This window comes from Mus pahari, chromosome 15 (genome assembly GCF_900095145.1).
Source record: "Mus pahari chromosome 15, PAHARI_EIJ_v1.1, whole genome shotgun sequence".
Lineage (NCBI taxonomy): Eukaryota > Metazoa > Chordata > Mammalia > Rodentia > Muridae > Mus > Mus pahari.
The window spans coordinates 20700087-20719038 of NC_034604.1; the positions used below are offsets into that span (position 1 = coordinate 20700087).

Sequence of the window (18952 nt, forward strand, 5' to 3'; positions counted from 1 at the left end):
CTTGAACTTCTAACCTTCCTGTCTCCACCTCAAGAGGCTGTGGCATTCCTCCTCACATCCAGCATACCATTATTTGCTTGGATTCTGGAGAACTTTTAAAAGGATAAGCACCAGGCATTGGTGGCACAGACCTGTAATCCCAAACACAGGGGAAGTAGAGGCACTAGCATCAAGAGTTCAAAGCTAGCCTTGGCAGCATACTGTGATCAAGGGCTGCAGAAAGTGCTGTCTCAAAATATAAAACAAAAGAGAGAGATGAAAGTGTTTGAATTTCTTCTCATTCCTCTTACAAAATACACACTTGCGAAGGGCAAACCTGATGGCTAAATGCGAATAGCACTGTGTACCATCCAGTGAGTCAACTCTGAAATCAAAATCAGTCTCAGCTAAAGATGCTGGAAGCTCCGTGTAAATGATGCCACTGCCCCTCACCGCAAGCCAGTGTGTGCTGAAGTTATTTCTCCATCTGTCCCCTTTGCAGCTCACAGCAGATGTGTGTCCCCAAACTGCCTAGTCTTTGCTGTCATGGTCTGGGTATTTTTCCTCTTATGTCAAACTAGCAGACTCTGATGGCATGTATATGTGCTCGTTCTGGCGCTGCGTTGTAGCTAGCACAACCAGCCCCAGTTTGTGGTAAACACGCCGAAGCATCTCCCTTCATCCATTGTTTGGGTAGGTTGCTGTTTTACTGAGACCTAAGGGCTTGCAGCAGAGTATATGATAAGTTTATTTCCTATCATTCTTCTGAAGAAACCCACGGATGACTCTGGAATCAAAGATCTTCTCACTGATCAAAGTGAAGGTTTCCTTTTAGTATAAAATTCTTTGATATGATTTTTTTTTTAAAAAGTATTACAGAGAATTAAAAGGAATAATATGTATGCTGTGAGTAAAACATCAGTACAGTCAAGTGTGGTGCTTCAGTTGAACTGTCCAGTTGATGGGATCTAGCTTCATCAATGGCATGGTCCTTTTAGCATATCTTTGAGGGATCATCTGGGTTAGGCTAATTTTAGGTGGGAAGATCCACCTACTGTGGGTGATACTATTCTACAGCCTTTGGTATTGAACTCAATAAAAGAGAAAGAGAAAACTGGACCCTACCATTCATTCCCTGCTGTGGTCTGACTGTGGATGCAGCATGTGGCCTGAGGCCTCAGGTCCTGTCACCATGATTTCCCTAACATGATGGACTATACTCTTGAGCCGTGACGCAAACTAACTTCCTTCCTTCCTTCCTTCCTTCCTTCCTTCCTTCCTTCCTTCCTTCCTTCCTTCCTTCCTTCCTTCCTTAAGTTGTCAGAGCAATGAGATAAGTAAGCATTACACAAAGTATCAATGACAGAAGTAACTATCACACAAAGCATGAATGGCACAAGTAACTATCATACAAAGTGCCCAGGAGATAAATAACTATCACACAAAGCATCAGTGAGACAAGTGACTATCACGCAAAGTATCAATGACACAATGACTATCACAAAGTATCAATGACACAAGTGACTATCACAGGAAGTGTCAATGAGACAAGTGACAATCACACAGAGGTATCAATGAGACAAGTAACTAGTACACAAAGTTTTGTCACCAAATGGGCCATATCCTTGGAATGCACTTGATGGAAACAAAGTAAAGAAAAAAAAATGCTGTCCTGGGAGGCAGCTATTGGTGGTGGTCCCTGGGTTGTGCCCTTGGCTTGACTGCCTTCCCTGGGGAATGGGAAGCTTGCTCCTGTATGCTCCTTTTCGCAAACACAGGGCCCTCATGAGTCTAGATGGAAAGAAATTATGGTTCTTAATGGAAGGAAGTTCCTATTGAGTGCTTATAAATGGCTTTTACTAAGGCAATGTAATAAAGGCTAGGTTACCTTTGTTTCCCATGTGTGCCCAGAGATGAGACCTTAGAGGATGCATCTCAAACATTAGACATACTACATGAAATGTATGTCAAGAAAAATATATTCAGTAGTCAGCTTTCTTTTGCTATCTGTAATTAGACTTTAAGGTATTTCCAAAGGACTTACTGACTCTGGGAATATGATACATGGCTAATCCAATTACATAGTCACCTGGAAGAATTTGTAGAAATTCTTGACGGTAGCTTACCGATGCTTCTTTCTGGGATCCATGCATTTAAAGTCCCAGAATTAAGAAAATTCCTATAGCCTTTGGTTTCTGGCCTCTGGAAATAAAGTATAAACATACAGTTCTGACGTGAAATGTTCAGTCCATTTAAATGAATAAGCATCTCACAAATGACCCGTCCATCATCTTGGCTGTAGTCATCATTCCTATCAACTGTGCGTCACGGTCACCTTTGTTGTGTGCTGTTTGAGTCTCCTTCAGGTTATAGGTACTGTCCTAGTTTACCTAATCCATGTGGCATGAGATAGAAACAGCTGGTGCCGTTTCCACCTGGCCTAGCAGCTGTGGAACAGTATCAGTCATCGGCCTCATGCTTGCCGGTTCATGAGCATGAAACTTTTGGATGCCTTCAGCCCAGTGTTTTATTAATTGGATAGAAACTTGATTCCTGTGGCAGTGGGACTGGGACCTGCACTTCCTCCTCATTCTTCACCTTCTTGATGCCATTTGGTTCCTTTGACCAAATCCATCAGGAGCTCCATTGAAGGCCGGGGCTTTGTCTCTGTCATAGATGCCTACTCAACGTCTTCACACCTACCTGCAATTCACTGGGAAAGGCAACCTTGTTCCTTGAACAGTTTGCTAGTGGCTTGCAATGTTTTTCCTGTGCCATATTTTTCTCTTGAGGGTTTATTTTTATTTTATATATGTGAACGTTTCACATGATATTGTATGTGTATACTATGTGCATGCAGTGCCTGGACAGGTTAGAAGAGGGTAGTGGATTCTCTGAACTGAGCTGCAGACAGTTGTGAAATATCAAATGGGTACTTGGAACTGAACTTGGGTCCTCTGCAAAAACAGCAAGTGTTCTTAACCATTGGACTGTCTCCCCAGGCCCTTCTTGTACTATACTTTGGCACACTGAAGTTTTGAGTCTTTTGAAGTAGATAAAGAATAAACCTTAAGGAAAGAGAAAGCACAAAATAACATTGGGGAAACTGGATAAGTGGGCACTTCCTGATCATCATGATGATCTCATAGAAACTGTTGTTAAGAACTGTGAAAGCTTTGGGACTTTTTATTCCACCTTTAATGGACTGGGCTGCAACAACTTCAGAGATGCTAAACATGAGCATGGAGCTCTAGGGTCAGAGATGAGAACTTTATGCTTACAGGGCCAGAGGTAGCAGAGAACTTCTACTTGATTGGCGTATTCCCTAGCCCTGGTTCCCGTGGTGATGTGAAGTGGACTAATGATGCCTAGATATGTAACTGTGAGAAACCTGAAGAGAGGAACTCCTAGTATAGGGCTGTAAGCAAACCTTCCCCTCATCCCAGAGACACACAGAGTGTTGGACAGTGAGATGATTATTCTCACTCACTCTCGTGTACATATTCTTTCTCTCTCTCCCATTTCTATCTTCCAAGAACATTTCTCTCTATACATATCCTTAGAAAGTATTCCAGAAGAAGGGCTCTCAGTGCCTCTGCTTGCCAGGCTGTAGAAACATAAGGAATCTATAGGCAGTTGTTACCCAACATTGAAGGACAATTTTTTTCATTGTTTTTTTTTATAACAAATTTTACTATGAATTTTATATCTTAAAGCCTACTAAGGGTAAGCAAAAAAAATCATGTTTTAAATAGCAATTAATTTGCTTAGTTTTGTTTAATAAAAAGAATGTGAGGAGCATGAGTCCTGCCTACACTGGGAGGCTACAGGAGATATGAGTGCCTTCTATTCAAGGTGGGAACCTTATACTGATGATTTCGGGTCTAGGCAGGAGGTTCTGTGAGCTGGGACAATGAGGGTCTTCAGCCTTTCTGCCAACAGCCAAGACCTTGAAAATAACAATAAATGATCATCTGAGGTTGCTCCTGCCTACCTTCCTTGGCTCAGGACCTTGGTCGCCACAACGGTATGTCCATAACTTCTACTTTGATCCTGTCTTAGTTAGGGTCTTACTGCTGTGAACAGACACCATGACCAAGACAAGTCATATAAAGACAATATTTAATTGAGACTGGCTTACAGGTTCAGAGGTTGAGTCCATTATCACCAAGGCAGGAACACAGCAGCATCTAGACAGGCATAATTCAGGAGAAGCTGAGAGTTATACGTCTTCATCTGAAGGTTGCCAGTAGAATACTGACTTCCAGGCAGCTAGGATAAGGGTCTTAAAGCCTACACCCACAGGGACACACCTGCTCCAACAGGGCCACACCTTCTAATAGTGCCACTCCCTGGGCTGAGCATATAGAAATCATCACAGGTACCCACTCCCCATAGACACTGCTGTAGTATTGCTGAGTAAGCACATGCTGGTTTTATAGGCCCTAAAATCCCAATTTTATAAGACCCACCCCTGGGACCAGGGACCCTGCAATGCATTTTGTTAAGCTTGAGACAGACATGTTTCTTTTAAGTCTTTCTAAGTTGGAGCTGCTCTGAACAAGCCCGATAGATATACTAGAAGGTTCTCGTAACTTTTTTGATGCAACCTCTTTGATCTCCTCTACATCTTATAGATAATCTACAGAGGGAATGTGCTGTTTGCTTCAGGGTCCTCTCTTTGCCACACCATCTCCCCATATTGTGTCATTTTTCTCATACCTACATTGTTGTCCTCTGCATGGTAGATTTTTCAAAGTTACTACCAAGCCCTTTTTTTTTCATACTCCCCTTTCACCCAACCCTCCCATGCCCACTTCTGATGGTTACCTGCCTCTGAAAAAAATGTAGTCCGTGTCTCTACCCTTGTACTTTTGGGTCCTGGGGTTAAGTATCTCCCACTCCTCAGGTGCTTCTGTCATTAAGTTCCTTAAGGCATTAAGACTTGCCGGGACATTCTCTGTAGACGTCTTATGTATAAGGTGACACCCCAGATGTGCCAGACCTCCTATTCCTCATTTAGAAAAGCTAGAGGACACTTCCATGGCTATCCAGGGAACTCCCTGTGAGCAGAATATACAACTCTGGCCTGTGGGGGTATTTCTCCACTGAATTGACAAGTGTCCCTTTGTGAAGGGACACTTCTTTGTGAAGATCTAGACATGCTAATTGAAAATTGAGAGTATGGTTCGTAAAATATATCTATTTCTTAAAATCACCCCTTTGTCCATTCAATCACTATAGAAAAGTACTACATGCTGGGGGCTCAAGACTAAGAACTATGTTTCTGGGCCTGCCTGTCACTTACTTTTGTGCTAATTCTACATTTTTTTTTCTTTGTGAATTTATTTGCTGAGAAATGGAGATAAACTGCTGAGTCTTAGAGTAACTGGAAAGCCACTTCCAGGAGTGACAGATGTTCTAAGTTGGGGACCATTGTTTGGGGTGAGGCTTTAGAGGTGAGATGTCTGGCTGTGCCCCCGGCTTGGGTCAGCTGTTTCTAACTATACTTGGTCAGATTATACTGATCCGGAGAGCTAATATTGTCCCCAGCTGCTAGTTGTTTGATCTTCTATTGTCTCTTTGCTGTGACTTAACAGACAATTTGAACAGGGAGAATACCTTGGGTAAGATAATTTTTTAATATCTAAGTTGTTTATACACTGAATGGTACCTCAACCATGACAAATATCAATAAATATTTAGTAATCAAGAGATTTTTGACTTTTGTCCCAGAAGAACATCTATTTATGATGTAACTGAATTATTGAGAGGCCTGAAAACTTACTGATTAAAAAAAAGATAGGCTCTGTCAGTTTATTTGGTTGGATGCAGCTATGTAGGACTGTCCCATCTTAATGTCTACATGCTCCTTTGATACCCTTGGTGCTTCTGTTTGAAGCTTGACTAGGGCCAGAGAGGCGTCTGGAAAACTCTCCCAGTTTGGAATGTCTTACTCTCAAAGAAAGGTTTATCCAGGGATGAGTGAGGATTAAAGTCTATCCCATTCAACTTGTTGGAACCAGAACAGGACCAGTGTGTCTAACTTTTAGGATGATATTTCCACAGTTCAGAGGAAGTCTTCATGGCCTCGTGTTTGGGATTCTATCACATGACTTCAAAATAACAATATATCAATAAACAGTACAAGGACCTGGGTCAGCATTCCAGTTTCTGTTTATATTATGAAATAGAATATTTACTGTGCTTTATCAAGCACACAGTAACTGAATCTGAAATGTGATGCTACAGTGTCGAACTCCCAGTTAGAAGTGTCTTCTGAAAAGGAAGAGAGGAGTAGAAATTTTAGATATGTGCATATATGCATACACACACACACACACACACACACACACACATATATATATATATATATATATATATATATATATATATATATATATATATATATATATATATATATATTAGGTTTCATAATGCATAAAAACTTAGGCATACATATGTGTGTGCATACGGGAACATATACATATGGAGGTCAGATGTCAATGTCAGATGTCATTATTCAGTTTGTCATCCTACTTGTTTGTTGAGATAGGGTTTCCTAGCTTACTCACACATAGGCTACACTAGCAGGCCAGAGAGCTCCAGAAATCTGCCTGACTCTAGCTTTCTAGCACTAGGATTACGAGGACATAGCTCCATGCCAGCTTTAATGTGGATTCTGTGTATTGAATTCAGGTCCTGTGCTTGAATGCATGATAGGACTGAACTACCTCCCCAGATATATGAGTGCATGGGTATGTGTGTGCTGTGTGTGTGTGTGTGTGTGTGTGTGTGTTTGTGTGTGTATTTTGTGTGCAGGAGGACTATGTACTTTGAACCAAGACCTCACAGAAACTAGGCAGGCACTCTACCACTGTGTTGAACGTCCAGCCTAGAAACGATCATTCCTGAAGCACTTGTGATCTTGTCTAACACGGAGCCCAAATGCACTTGAGTCCATAAAGAGCTCTTCTTTATTCCCATGAGCTCTTTGGAGTATGACTAACATGTGGAACTGAGTGTGATCTAAGAGTGTCAGAGTGTGGATTTGGCGATAGCATAGCCTTTGAGTGCAAGGCTAGAACTTCACCTACTGTTCCACTGTTGCTAAAGGAGGAAATATTGATGGTTAGGACTGTGGAGGGCAGTTACCAGGTCTATAAAGTGGCGTCTCTAGAGGTAACGTAGAGTGTCTTAGATATAAACTTTAGGCATTGGTTCTAAAATTTTAAGCATCGCTGGGGCCTTAGATTTGAAGGCCTACAAATCAATAGCAGAATTGGTATTTTGCTCGTGATAGCATGTTACATTAAAAATATGTGTGTGTCTCTGTGCTTACATTAGTTTATGTGCACTACATGCCTGCAGTGCCCACAGATGCCAGGAGAGGGCATTGGGTTGCCTGGAACTGGAGTTATAGAATATTTTGAACCACCATGTAGGTGCTGTGAGCAAAACCCCAGTCCTGAGAGAACAGTAGGTACCCTCTAACTGCTCACCATGGCTCCACCCCGACAGCACACTCCTTTTGTGAAACTTGCATAGCTGCGTTTGCACCCAACTAATAATGAATGTATTCCTGTGCACAGATTCCATTTCGGGCTGATTTTATACTTTGGAGACATTTGGCTGTGCCTGTGGACATCTTCGTTTGTCACAGTGGTGGGAAGGTTGTGGGGGTGATGTTAAGGTTCTCTAGTGAGAAGAAATCAGAGAGCTATGAATCCTATAATCTGCAGGAATACTTGCTCATGTAAAGGAATTGTTTGGCCCTTAATGTCCACAGTACTGGGGCGGAGAAAGCCTGCTTTAGATAAATCTCCATGAACAGTTCAGCTAGAGCTGGCCCAACACCAAAGGCAGAGTCTAAAGAATTTTCAAAGTCATGAGTCTTTTCTCCTGGGACCTTTCTCAGATTTATGCGATTAAACCTCAAGTCTTGAGTTGATGGTGTTAGTTATTAGCTCTAAACTAGGGAGGTCCCTGGAATGTGCACTGCTGGAGGAGCTGTTATAGAACCGGCTGGTTTCATAAGACCTGCCTGAGAGCCAAGTTCTGGCAGAGCCATCAAGACACTATCATAGTCCAAAACTGATGGAAGCCACCCAGAGATTGGCTGGATCTAGATGTTATAAGTAGACATTGGACTCCACTAGTGGGGACATTGATGAAGGCAGCCATTTGACATGTCCCTGCCCACTGCATGTTATTGGTTTTCAGAAATATTCCTTCTTTCTACACAGTAGAACCTGTAATTAGGACATGGGGCAGGTCGATCTAGGTCATCCTGTGTGCTCTGCCTGTCAGAGAGATCCTGGAGGAAGACAGTAGGCTAGGCTTGGGAGAGATGTTTAGAGAAAGGCTGCTGGCAGAGGTGTAGGGAGGACAAGGGGTCATCAGAGGCAGTCAGGCACCTTAAGGAAGCAGGAAAAATAGGAAATGGTTCTACTGCTAGGCCATACAGGACTATGGTGAGTGACTGCCACTCACTAAGAACCATAAGCAGGAGAAAAAACCACAGGGCGGAAAGGGTTGCTGACAACCTATGCAAACCATCCAGGTACATGGGGCACTGGTATAACTTTTCTAGTCTCTCCTTGCCTGCCAGCCCTAGAAGTGTGGTTAGGGGCAGCTTGGCAATGGTGAGTGCTCTTGTATTCAGCTCATTGTATAGTCCTGGCCAAGCTGTTTATTCAAAGATGCTGTCTCACTTCATACACGGGGACATGAATCTTCACTTTGCATTCTAGATGGGGAAATTAAATAGGGTGACATTAATAAGCTTCCCAGAACAACATGTGGGTGGGACAGATGCTTAACACATAGTCATTTTTGTCTTTTACTTCAGCTAAGTGGGGCCCAACATGCAGCAGAGGTCTTGAAGACCCCATGAGGAGGTAGTGTTGAGCTTTAAAGGCCTCTGCTCAGCTGCCTTTGTAAACAAGGAGGAACTAGAGCCACGCTTGGGTCTTTCCTTCCCTCCCTTGTTTCTTCAGTTCTGTGATGTACAAGATGGTATAGTCTTTTGTATCCACAGATTAAGGAACAAGGGACAAAGTGTCTCCTCCTCTCTGGCTTCTCATGTCCACGGGACTCTTGGCTCCTATAATGGTTGTTTCTCTGGTGCAGAAAGACCCTTGAAGGTCAGTGGATGGAGAGGCTTACTGCACAAGTCTGATGATCTGAGTTTGATCCCTGGGACCCATGTGTAAAGGTGGAAGGGGAGAAATGACTTCACGCAGTTCTCTGACCTACACACACACACACTGTGACAGGCATGCACATGTATTCAAACAGACACTAACAGTGAACGAAACTGAAAGAGGGACCCATTGAGTGATGCCCTGGGGCCTTGTGAAACCAGCGACCTCCCTTTCCAGTTAGTTTTCCACTTTGCATAAATGGTACATTATCCCAGTCTTTAACCGAGTTTAAGGGCTCCCCCCCCCCTTGCCTCTTCCCTGTATCCTTCCTTCCAACCTTGAAATCTGTTTTCAACCCTCAAAATCAGGTCAGCGTGCTTCTGGCCAAGCACATTTTTCTGGCCTTTCCTAAGTGTGTCCTGGCGATACTGAGTTGTGTCTGTCTGCTCATGCTGCAGTCCAGTGAGACACATTCACTTGTGGACTCCTTGAATGTCACCAGCCCCTCCCTGCCATATTCCCTTTTCACTCCTGCCTGATGGGTTCTGCCTGAGAAAGTGAGTCTGCCTAGCACCTCTCATAGTCCCCCCCCCAACACACACACACACACACACACACACACACATGCAGCTCTTGAGACCAGCTGTTCCAACAGGAAGAGTGTTTGTCCTGACATAGGCATAGACAGGGGACTCTTCTAGCCAACAACAAAACATGCTTGCACTCTACCTGAAGCACCCATCACTGTCCCTTGTGGTAGAGTCCTAGATGTGTTTCTAAGTACACAGGGCCAATAATCCTTGCCCTAGATGGCTGACCAGCTCCCTCTGTACTCTGAGCTGAACCTCACTGAATGTCTTTGACTCTTTCCACATAGCACGCACTACAGGTTTCTGCGTACCTGCTTCTACCTGCTTAGCATGTTCTCACCACTAAAAGATGTTGTTTAAATGTCCTTTTGACATAGGGACTTACACATCCCTTCTGGACCTCATGAAAGCACCTTGCTACCTCTTTCCTGGTACCACCTTCCCTGGTACCACCTTCCCAGTGCATTGTGCTGTTGATATCAAAACATGCAGGATGTTGTTAGCTGTTTTATACTGGGTAGTAGGAGCTAAATGACTGGCATTGTGCAGTGCCCATGGGGCAATAGGACTCTTGTGCCTTGCCATGCAGGATTTTAGGATCTCTGGCCCTGTGCCTGCATCATTGGTGCCAGGGTGCAACTGATTGGTCATCAGTGTATTTGCCACCGCTGACATCACTGTTGGACTAGAGAAGTTCTTGTTAACTACTGAGACTAGTTGTAGCTTGGAGGTAAAAACACTGTGTTCACCACAGGTATTGATGAAAGCCTTCATTTCCTGCAGACTTCCATGCCGTGTTTCCTGTGACAGGCCTCTTATCCTGTAGATAGACATGAAACATAACCCCAAAAGAAGGCCTGTGTGTATGGAGAGGTCAGTAAGAGAAACCCTGATTAAAGAGAAAAAAGAGAGAGAACACTGTGGAATTTGCTATAGTGTCTCTGGGTCTTCATAGGTGCCTCCTTTAGATTGACCAGGAGGGACAGGGACTTTGTGAAGCAGAACTAGTTCCTGAGTCAGATGGGGCCTCTCAGATGAGAGAAAAGAAGGTGTGGTCCTTCAGGAACGGTGTTCCAGCTGTAGCTAGAGAAGGATCTACCATTAGCCTGCTGCTCCCTTCAGATCTGCCTGTCACCCCTGGCAGGTGCCTGTCCACACAAGACCCTGACTGCTGCAGATAGGGTACCTTATTGTGTGGTAAGTTTCTGAAGGCAGAGGGTGATGAGGTTGGGCATTAACGCTGGTTTATTACATGCTCACAGGAATAAGCCTCCATTCCTGTTTGCTGCCTTGATTCTTAATCCCTTGCTTGTCTTGCTTCAGTTGCATGTATATGACCAGCACTTAATATGCTCATAAACTGATCAGGAAGACCCCACTTGCCAAAGCTTTATAATCAGACCCTGCGGATACTGAGGCACATGTTCTAGGTGGTAGGTGACTTTGAAGATGACTATTTCCATACAGATCCATGAGAAGAACACCCCCTCACCAGTATTTGGAATTACATATTAGTGGCCCAAGCTCCTTGCAGTTAGGTTCTGACATATTTGGATTGCATCGTATTGTTTGTTCCTGAGAGTGTGTGGCTCATTCAGAGCTAGAACATCTAGTAACACATCTGTCCAGACAACCCTTTGCCAGCCAAGGGTTGTGTGGCTGTCTGAGTCCTGTGGGGTTACATGGGATAAGACAGCACAGGTGATCCAAACCAACTGCAGTCCAGCAGCCAGCAGCCATGCATATTCCTTCTCCTTTACTAGGTCTCCAGGGGCTGCTAAGTTGTCCTTGCTCACCCTACTAGGGACAGAGCCACAGGAAGACACCCTTGTCCAGGTTCCCCCACATGCTCGCCATGAATGCCCAAGTGCATGCCACATGCTCGGATGTTGCAAACACATTTTCATTTTGATGTGGCTATTCTGAAGTCAGTGTGCATGTACACATATGCCTTCTGTCAGCCCCGTCATGATATCACCATTGCTCATGTTCCGCGTCTGCCAGACTTGTAAAGCTCCCAGAAGGGTGTATCTCTCTACTAAAGAGCACATTTCATCAAATGAAAAAATAATTCAGCATTGAGATTCTCCTACACCAGAAAGGATTTCCCCATGAGCAAAACCTTGGTTTTCCTTTTGAGGGACAGTCCATGGCATGCCGGTTCTCAGGCGTGTGAGCTCAAAAAGGGATGTGGCTTTGTGTCTTCTTTTGCTGTTATCAGACCTGACATCTCTGGGGACAGCCTCTGAGCTCTGAACTGGGCTCCTGTGCTAGGTTAGAGACCCCAGGGATGAATGCATGAGAGAATGTCATCCAGGCAGGAGGAAGGTACACACTATGCCACTCCCAATTCCTGCCTGCAGGGATTCACACAGGATATCTTTGGTGGCTGCAAAGTACCCAGAACAATAAGAAAAGTCTACAGTTCTTCCCTTTTCTACCCTTCCTCTGCCCTTCCCATCCTCCCTTTCCTTGGGTACCTCCCTGCTTTATTCTCAGAAGAACACAGGGCACAGGGATGGGATGCTGTCCCCAGTGACTCCTGGCAGAATGACTTCTTGCTAAGAAATTGATGATGGTTGGGCCTCTGGCCAGTGAGAGCTGTTTTCCTCCTTGTGATAAAGGCAGAGCTTGGCTCACTGATAGGCTAAGAGGCCAGGCCTGCGTACCTTATGACCATCTCTCCCCACCCTGAAGGCAGCAGTATGCTCCAGAAAAGAGGGGGTTGGGGGAGACTGAACAAGCAAGTGAACTTGCCTGATCCACTCATTTTATGGGATCTGGATAGATCTCTTCTAGTTCCTGCCTGAATGTCTTCATCAACTTGTGTGTGTGTTTGTCTGTGTGTGTGTGTGTGTGTGTGTGTGTGTGTGTGTGTGTGTGTGTGTCTGTGTGTCTGTGTCTGTGTCTGTGCACACACATACACTCAGGACTTGAACAAATATTCTCTAGGAACTGTCAGAATCCTGGCAGTGTAGCCTCTTCCAGCCCAGAGCAGTTGCTGTCAGGAGTGACCCAGCCTCGTCTGGCCTATCCAGATGGCGTTTGGCTGGAGGTTTTTATATTCTCAGTCATTCTGTTACTTGTCCAAATTTCTTAGCTGAGAGCTTTGCTCAGCAAAACCAGGCATGAGGCAGACAGAGCCATTTTGCTACACTGTGGAGCGGCACATGACTGGGAATGTGAGCATTTTGCCTTGTCCCTCGCAGTGTTTCTAGTCTCTGATGCTTTACACACAGGCCCCTGCCCATGAGTGGTCCTTTTGTTTAAGGTTTTTATTTTTATTTGGTTGGTGACAGTGTTTTGTTTTGTTTTGTTTTGTTTTTTTCAGAGTCTCGTAGACTGATATGGAGCTCACTCTGTGGCCCTGCTAGTCACAGATACTCACTGGTCCTCTCCTTCACTTCTGATGGGCCAGGACTACAGGTCTAAGCTATCCTACCCAGTACTTTAAAACATTTTAACTTTATGGGTATGAATACTTAGCCTGCATGTATATAAGTGCACCATATGCATACCTCTTGGATATCATAAAACTAAGTTTATAGATGGTGTGACCCACCATGGTGGGGACTAGACTTGAACCTAGGTCCTGTGCAAGGGCCACAAGTGCTCTTGCCCATCAAGCTGTCTTTCTAACCCAATACTTTAAGAATATCTGTTATGAAGCAGAGTTGAAGTTTATTAAGAAAGGGGTTATAGATTTAAGCATAGGCTTGAGGGAGAAGAAAGAAAGACGACACCCATGTAAAGACAATTGTGCACACAAGATTGTAGGCACGAGCTTCTCCAAAGTGAGACACAAGTGATCCCTTGAAAAGCTAACTTTATGCCACTGGGCAAGCAGTATCCAAACATCTGATCCCAGGGGGATCAGCCTCCCTGGGTCAGCCTCCAATGTCAGAACGCTTGGGACTGCCACTTGAAAGTCAGCTAGATTTACTGTGGGTTTTGCTGTTTCCCCCACAAAGATAGTGCATTCATTTTATGCTGCTGCATAAGAAATGGCCCAAAACATCACCACTGAAAATAGTTCCATGCATGTTGTCTTGCAGTCTTCCAGCATGGCTCAGCTGGGTTCCTGTGGCCACCTGGGCTCTGATCCAGAGACCCAAGACTCATCCTTCTGACTCACTAACTGTCACTTTGCACTTGTAGATCGGGACCCTGTTTTTTATTGACTGCCAGCCAGGGTTCACTGTCAGCTTCTAGAGGTTACCTATATCTGTACCACATGGCCCTTTCCATCTGCAGTACTAGCGGTACACGTGGGATCCTCAGGTTCCTAAGGTCTCTGACATCTTTTGTGTTGCTGTTACAACATCTCCAGTTTCTGAGGCTCAGCTCACTGAAGCTGGCATGTCTAATAGCCACATTCTAAAGTGGACTTACATGTCACCTGCACAGTATTGATCATAGCAGCAGACCATTAGCTCCATAACGACAGAACAGGAATGATTCTTGGGGGCTACTTTTTTATTTTTTTTCCCCCAGAGGAATCAAACCAATTTTTTGGGTGACCCCTATCCTCCAGAAAAATCTGTTCTTAATGTAATCTCTACTCTTGTCTCCATCAGTAAATGGTAAGGACCACGAGCCTGAACTGGAGGTGGAAGCTGGGCAGGGTGCTGATGAAGCCATCCAGGACATAGCATCTGCCCACAGGGGAGCAGAGAGCCAAGAAGAGCCAGTGCTGGAGCTAGAGCCAGAGGAAAGAGCTTCACTGAGTGAAAAAGAGAGGCAAAACGAAGAGGTGAACGAGAGGGACAACTGCTCGGCTTCCAGCATCTCATCCTCCAGCAGCACCTTGGAGAGGGAAGAGAAGGAAGACAAACTGTCCGAAGACAGGGTGGCTGGTAAATGGAACCCCTTCTCCATGTGCAGACAGAGGCTCTGCTATAGAGCCTGGCCATAGGCTACCCTGCCAAGGTGACCCGTGGGAACTGCTCCCTCCCTCAGCTGTGTCACCTGGCCCATGGTGCCAGCCAGCCAGCAGCTTCCCACTGGAGCTCAGGTTCTGTAGCCTCCTGAGCTGTGGGACCTCTTAGTTCCATAGGTGGTGAAGAGGGTCCAGAAGGTAGAATGGTGCTGAGAAGCAAGCTGTGGGAAAGAAACCACTAGGTTCCCTTTATTGGTTTCAATGCTGATAATGGCAAATTTGGCATGTTCTAATTTCTGCCTGAAGTTTAGACAGGTTAGGATGTCATCTATTCCTTTAGAAGACTCGTTTGAGGGAAGTATATAAAAAGCCACGGCCAGAATAGATATATGAAACAAATCGAATTAGTACTTGTAAAACAGCATGGTTGTCAAGGACAAGAGGGACAATAAATAATGTACAAAATGTACACAAGAATTAAAAGAGTAAAGAAATAGGCAAGAATACCAGCATCTTTAAAATAACCACCCTGTTGTGTTGTCATAAGAAAAGCCAGCATTTCCCGAACAATGGAGAAAGAATGTGACTATCTCTTAAGAAAGACCATTATCTTCTATCAAAGCAGACTCCTTGCTTACAAGGAGAGCTGACCTGGCCAGCTGGGATGGAGCAAGAGTGAGATAGGAGGAAAGAGGTTAGGGTCTCCTTGTGGAGGGAAGGTCTGTCAGCAGGATCCCCGGCTCTGCTGCCTACCGAGCATCACAAAGTAGGTGCCAAGGATTGGAATAGTACTGGGGTGGAGAAAGCTGCCATCAGGGGACACAAACCCACTCCAGAAGGAAAGTGGGACTGCAAGACCCATTCGTGAATGGTCTTGAAAACTCTGAGACTAAGGCAAGTGGGGCTGAGAGAGCGAATGAGACATGCGGTTTGAGGACCGGTCAAGGTCAAAGGTGAGGAAGAGGCAGACAGAAAGAGGGAAACAGACTGGGTGCCTGTGAAGTCTGGAATGGAAGACTGGGACACTGAACCCCACTGGCCTCCTGGAAAGAAACAGTTGGAAAGGGCTGGGTAAGCAGAAGCTTGCGTCTATGAGCCTTACAAGGAGAGAAACGGGAGCAGTAAGTGAAACAACTTTTAGAAGCAATATTATCTTAAAGGGAAAGATCAGAAGCTGGGAGTGAGGTAGAGATAAGAGGAGTCAGGGGAGGCTTTAACACAGGAGAAAGTATACCTGTATTAACAGGAGAGCCCTGAGGGTGGGCGAGGCAGAAAGGTCTCAGTAGGAGGGGCAGAGGAGTACTGGTGAGAGGGCCAAGAAGTAGGGCAGAGGATTGCAGAGAATTACCCAGTGGTTTCCTAATGCACAAATAGAGTGGTTGGTCCTAAGGGACATCTGTGGACAGCCACAGGAGAAAGGCTGTGACTGCGTTCTCATGGAGGTGGGAGGCTGGAAGCTGAGTGGCAGAGCTCTTTGGACCTCATCTGTTAAACTGGTAAACTGCAGAAGCAAGAAAGCCCAGAGGATGAGCTGTGCAGGCAAGTCAAAGGGAAGAGGGCAAGTGGGTCACTTCAAAGAAAGGAGAGGAGACTTCTAGGTAGCGTTAAGGTCTCTTGAGATGAGACCGTTAACCTGAACTGATAGTATAATTGTGGTGTGGAGTCAGGGGACAGATGTCCCTCTAGCCCTTGCCCTGGAGTAGGGGGGCACTTCTCGCCTTCCCTAGTCTAGCTATGACAGATGTCCCTTACCTATATATGGTGGGTTAGATTTTGACCTCCTGCCACGGGAGGAGGAAAGGGAAGATGTTATGTAGTATGAGTGGCAGCCAGGAGTGCTGCCATTTAGAAGATTCTGGAGGCCTGGACTGACTCCTCAGCTGTGACCGTCTGCTTTGAGGGCCTTATCTTAGTATTTTCTTTGGAGTTGTTCCTGCATGTCCACCTGTTTTCACACATAACTGTTTTTTTTTTTTTTTTTTTTTTNAGAGACCAGTAATATAGAACAAAGCAGGGAGTGGATCTGGAAGCCAAGCTGTAACCCAATCATTTTTTTTTTTTTTTTTTTTTTTTTATTTTTTTGCTTTAATACCTTTCTCTGAAGAACACCGGATTCCAAGGAACTCCAAAAATTCTAGTCATTAAGTTAAAAGCCTAAACTTAGATTCAAGAAGTAAAAAATTACACATTTTTTTTTTTTTTTTTTGTGGATTTAAAGCCCCCTGCGACTTTCTTACCACTTCCTTCTCGTGTTCTTTCAGGTTTGTGGTCCACCAGCCTTCAGGATGTGGGTGTAAATGGACAGTGTGGTGACATCCTCACCAGCAAAAGGTTCATGCTGGACATGCTGTATGCCCATAACAGAAAATCCACAGAAGATGAGGAAAAGGATGACGGCAGCGAGCCTGGGAGGTCTGCGCAGGAGGTGGAGGCTGTGGCCAGCCTTGCCACCAGGATATCCACTCTGCAGGCCAACTCTCAGGCCCCAGAGGAGAGCATCAAGAGGGTGGACATTGGCTGTCTAGACAACCGGGGCAGTGTGAAGGCATTTGCTGAGAAATTCAACAGTGGAGAAGTAGGGCGAGGCACCATCTCTCCTGATTCAGAATCTCATGACAAGGTCCCGGATACACCCCCAGCACAGCTGAAGACTGAGTCCGATTACATCTGGGACCAGCTCATGGCCAATCCAAGGGAGCTCAGAATCCAAGACATGGATTTCACAGACCTAGGGGAGGAGGACGATATTGATGTTTTGGATGTGGATCTCGGTCACCGGGAAGCCCCTGGGCCACCCCCTCCACCTCCTCCCACCTTCCTGGGTTTGCCACCCCCACCCCCTCCACCCCTGTTGGACAGCGTGCCTCCCCCACCAGTCCCCGGTAATTTATTGGCTTCTCCTGTGTTCAACACTCCTCAGGGCTTAGGGTGGTCCCAGGTACCCAGGGGTCAGCCAGCGTTCACCAAGAAAAAGAAGACGATCCGACTGTTCTGGAATGAAGTGCGGCCCTTTGAGTGGCCAAGTAAGAACAATCGCCGGTGCCGGGAATTCCTGTGGTCAAAACTGGAACCCATTAAGGTGGACACTTCCAGACTAGAGCACCTGTTTGAGTCCAAGTCTAAGGAGCTGTCTGTCACCAAGGTAGGCTGGGCCCTGGCATGGTTCTTGCTTAGGAGAAGAGCGGGAAAGGTTAGTTCTTGATGAGATGTCCTATCTTGGTAAGCAGTCTACTGGGACTCAAACGTCTAACTTTTCAGACAACCCAGGAAAAGAAGCAAAAAAGGCCAATCATGATGGCCGTGTAGACCAGGGGTAATGTCAGTGCATCCCAAAGGAACTGAACTTGCTCACTTAGCAGGTGTCCTGAACATACTCATCTACTGTCACCTCAAGGGAGGGACCACAGTAGCACTTTGAACTTAGTTATAGCTACTCAGTGCTTTCCCAGAGGCAGTAATTCAGTCTTTGGATAATCCTCTGAGCTGACATACCAAAATTATCTAGATATTCAGTAATGACATATTTGCATCTCTAGAAAAATTATATATGCATTTAGGTTTTTTATTTTCTTAAATGTATGAGAACCTGCAGGCATCACTTTTTGCAGTATTGTTAACACAGGCATTGCATAGGGTTATGCATGGGAAACACTTTACAATGAATGGACATATAACACAATGGTCAGCAAATTGTGATATAGCAATGTATAACAGATTATATTTCCCACTAATATGTGCTTTAATAATGCCTCCGTTTGATATCTCAACCCACAAATGTCTAATTCAGGGTATACTGAACTTTTTTTAAGGTTAGAAGTTATCTTTCCCTTTAGGAATTTGGGCTATAAGAAAGAGTTTTGTGAAGTCTGATGTAGACAAGTGTGCCCAACCTTTGATAGTGCAACCAAGGTCATCTGAAGAGCTCACGCCTGAGAACCATGCAACTGAGTCACAGGAACAACGGCAAACATCTTTAATGTTTTACATAGGTAGTGGTTGTTGTTGTTGTTGGGTCAGATTCATAGCCAGAGGGACAGGCTGGAAGGCATATAAGAGGCTGATGACTCTGAGTCAGTTCTACGCCTAGCTGATTCATCCATTCATCATCATTTGAGCTGAGAATAAAGTTGCCTGAGTTGGGTCCTCAGACTTAGAAGTCAGGTACCAGTTCTAAAGACAAAACAATGTGTAGCATCCTTAGGACGGGTGTGTGTGTGTGTGTGTGTGTGTGTGTGTGTGTGTGTGTGTGTGTGTGTGTTATAGAGAGGAGGTGCCATGGCTGTTGAGTGATACTGAGGGTCAGCTGGGTGGTGTTCATTGGTCAGTCTTCTTATAAATCCATGTTGAGATCCTTAAAC

The 18952-nt window shown here is 45.0% G+C and overlaps 1 protein-coding gene across 4 annotated transcripts in view; it reads left to right on the forward strand.

Annotated features, from left to right (window-relative positions):
* Fhod3 (formin homology 2 domain containing 3) overlaps positions 1–18952 on the forward strand; it is a 421297-nt gene that overhangs the window by 362862 nt on the left and 39483 nt on the right. For all 4 annotated transcript variants that reach the window (XM_021214495.2, XM_021214497.2, XM_029547105.1 and 1 more), the window contains 2 exons: positions 14293–14571; positions 16856–17736. In XM_021214495.2, coding sequence (XP_021070154.1) covers positions 14293–14571; positions 16856–17736 — 1160 coding nt within the window. The remainder of the gene's footprint in view (positions 1–14292; positions 14572–16855; positions 17737–18952) is intronic.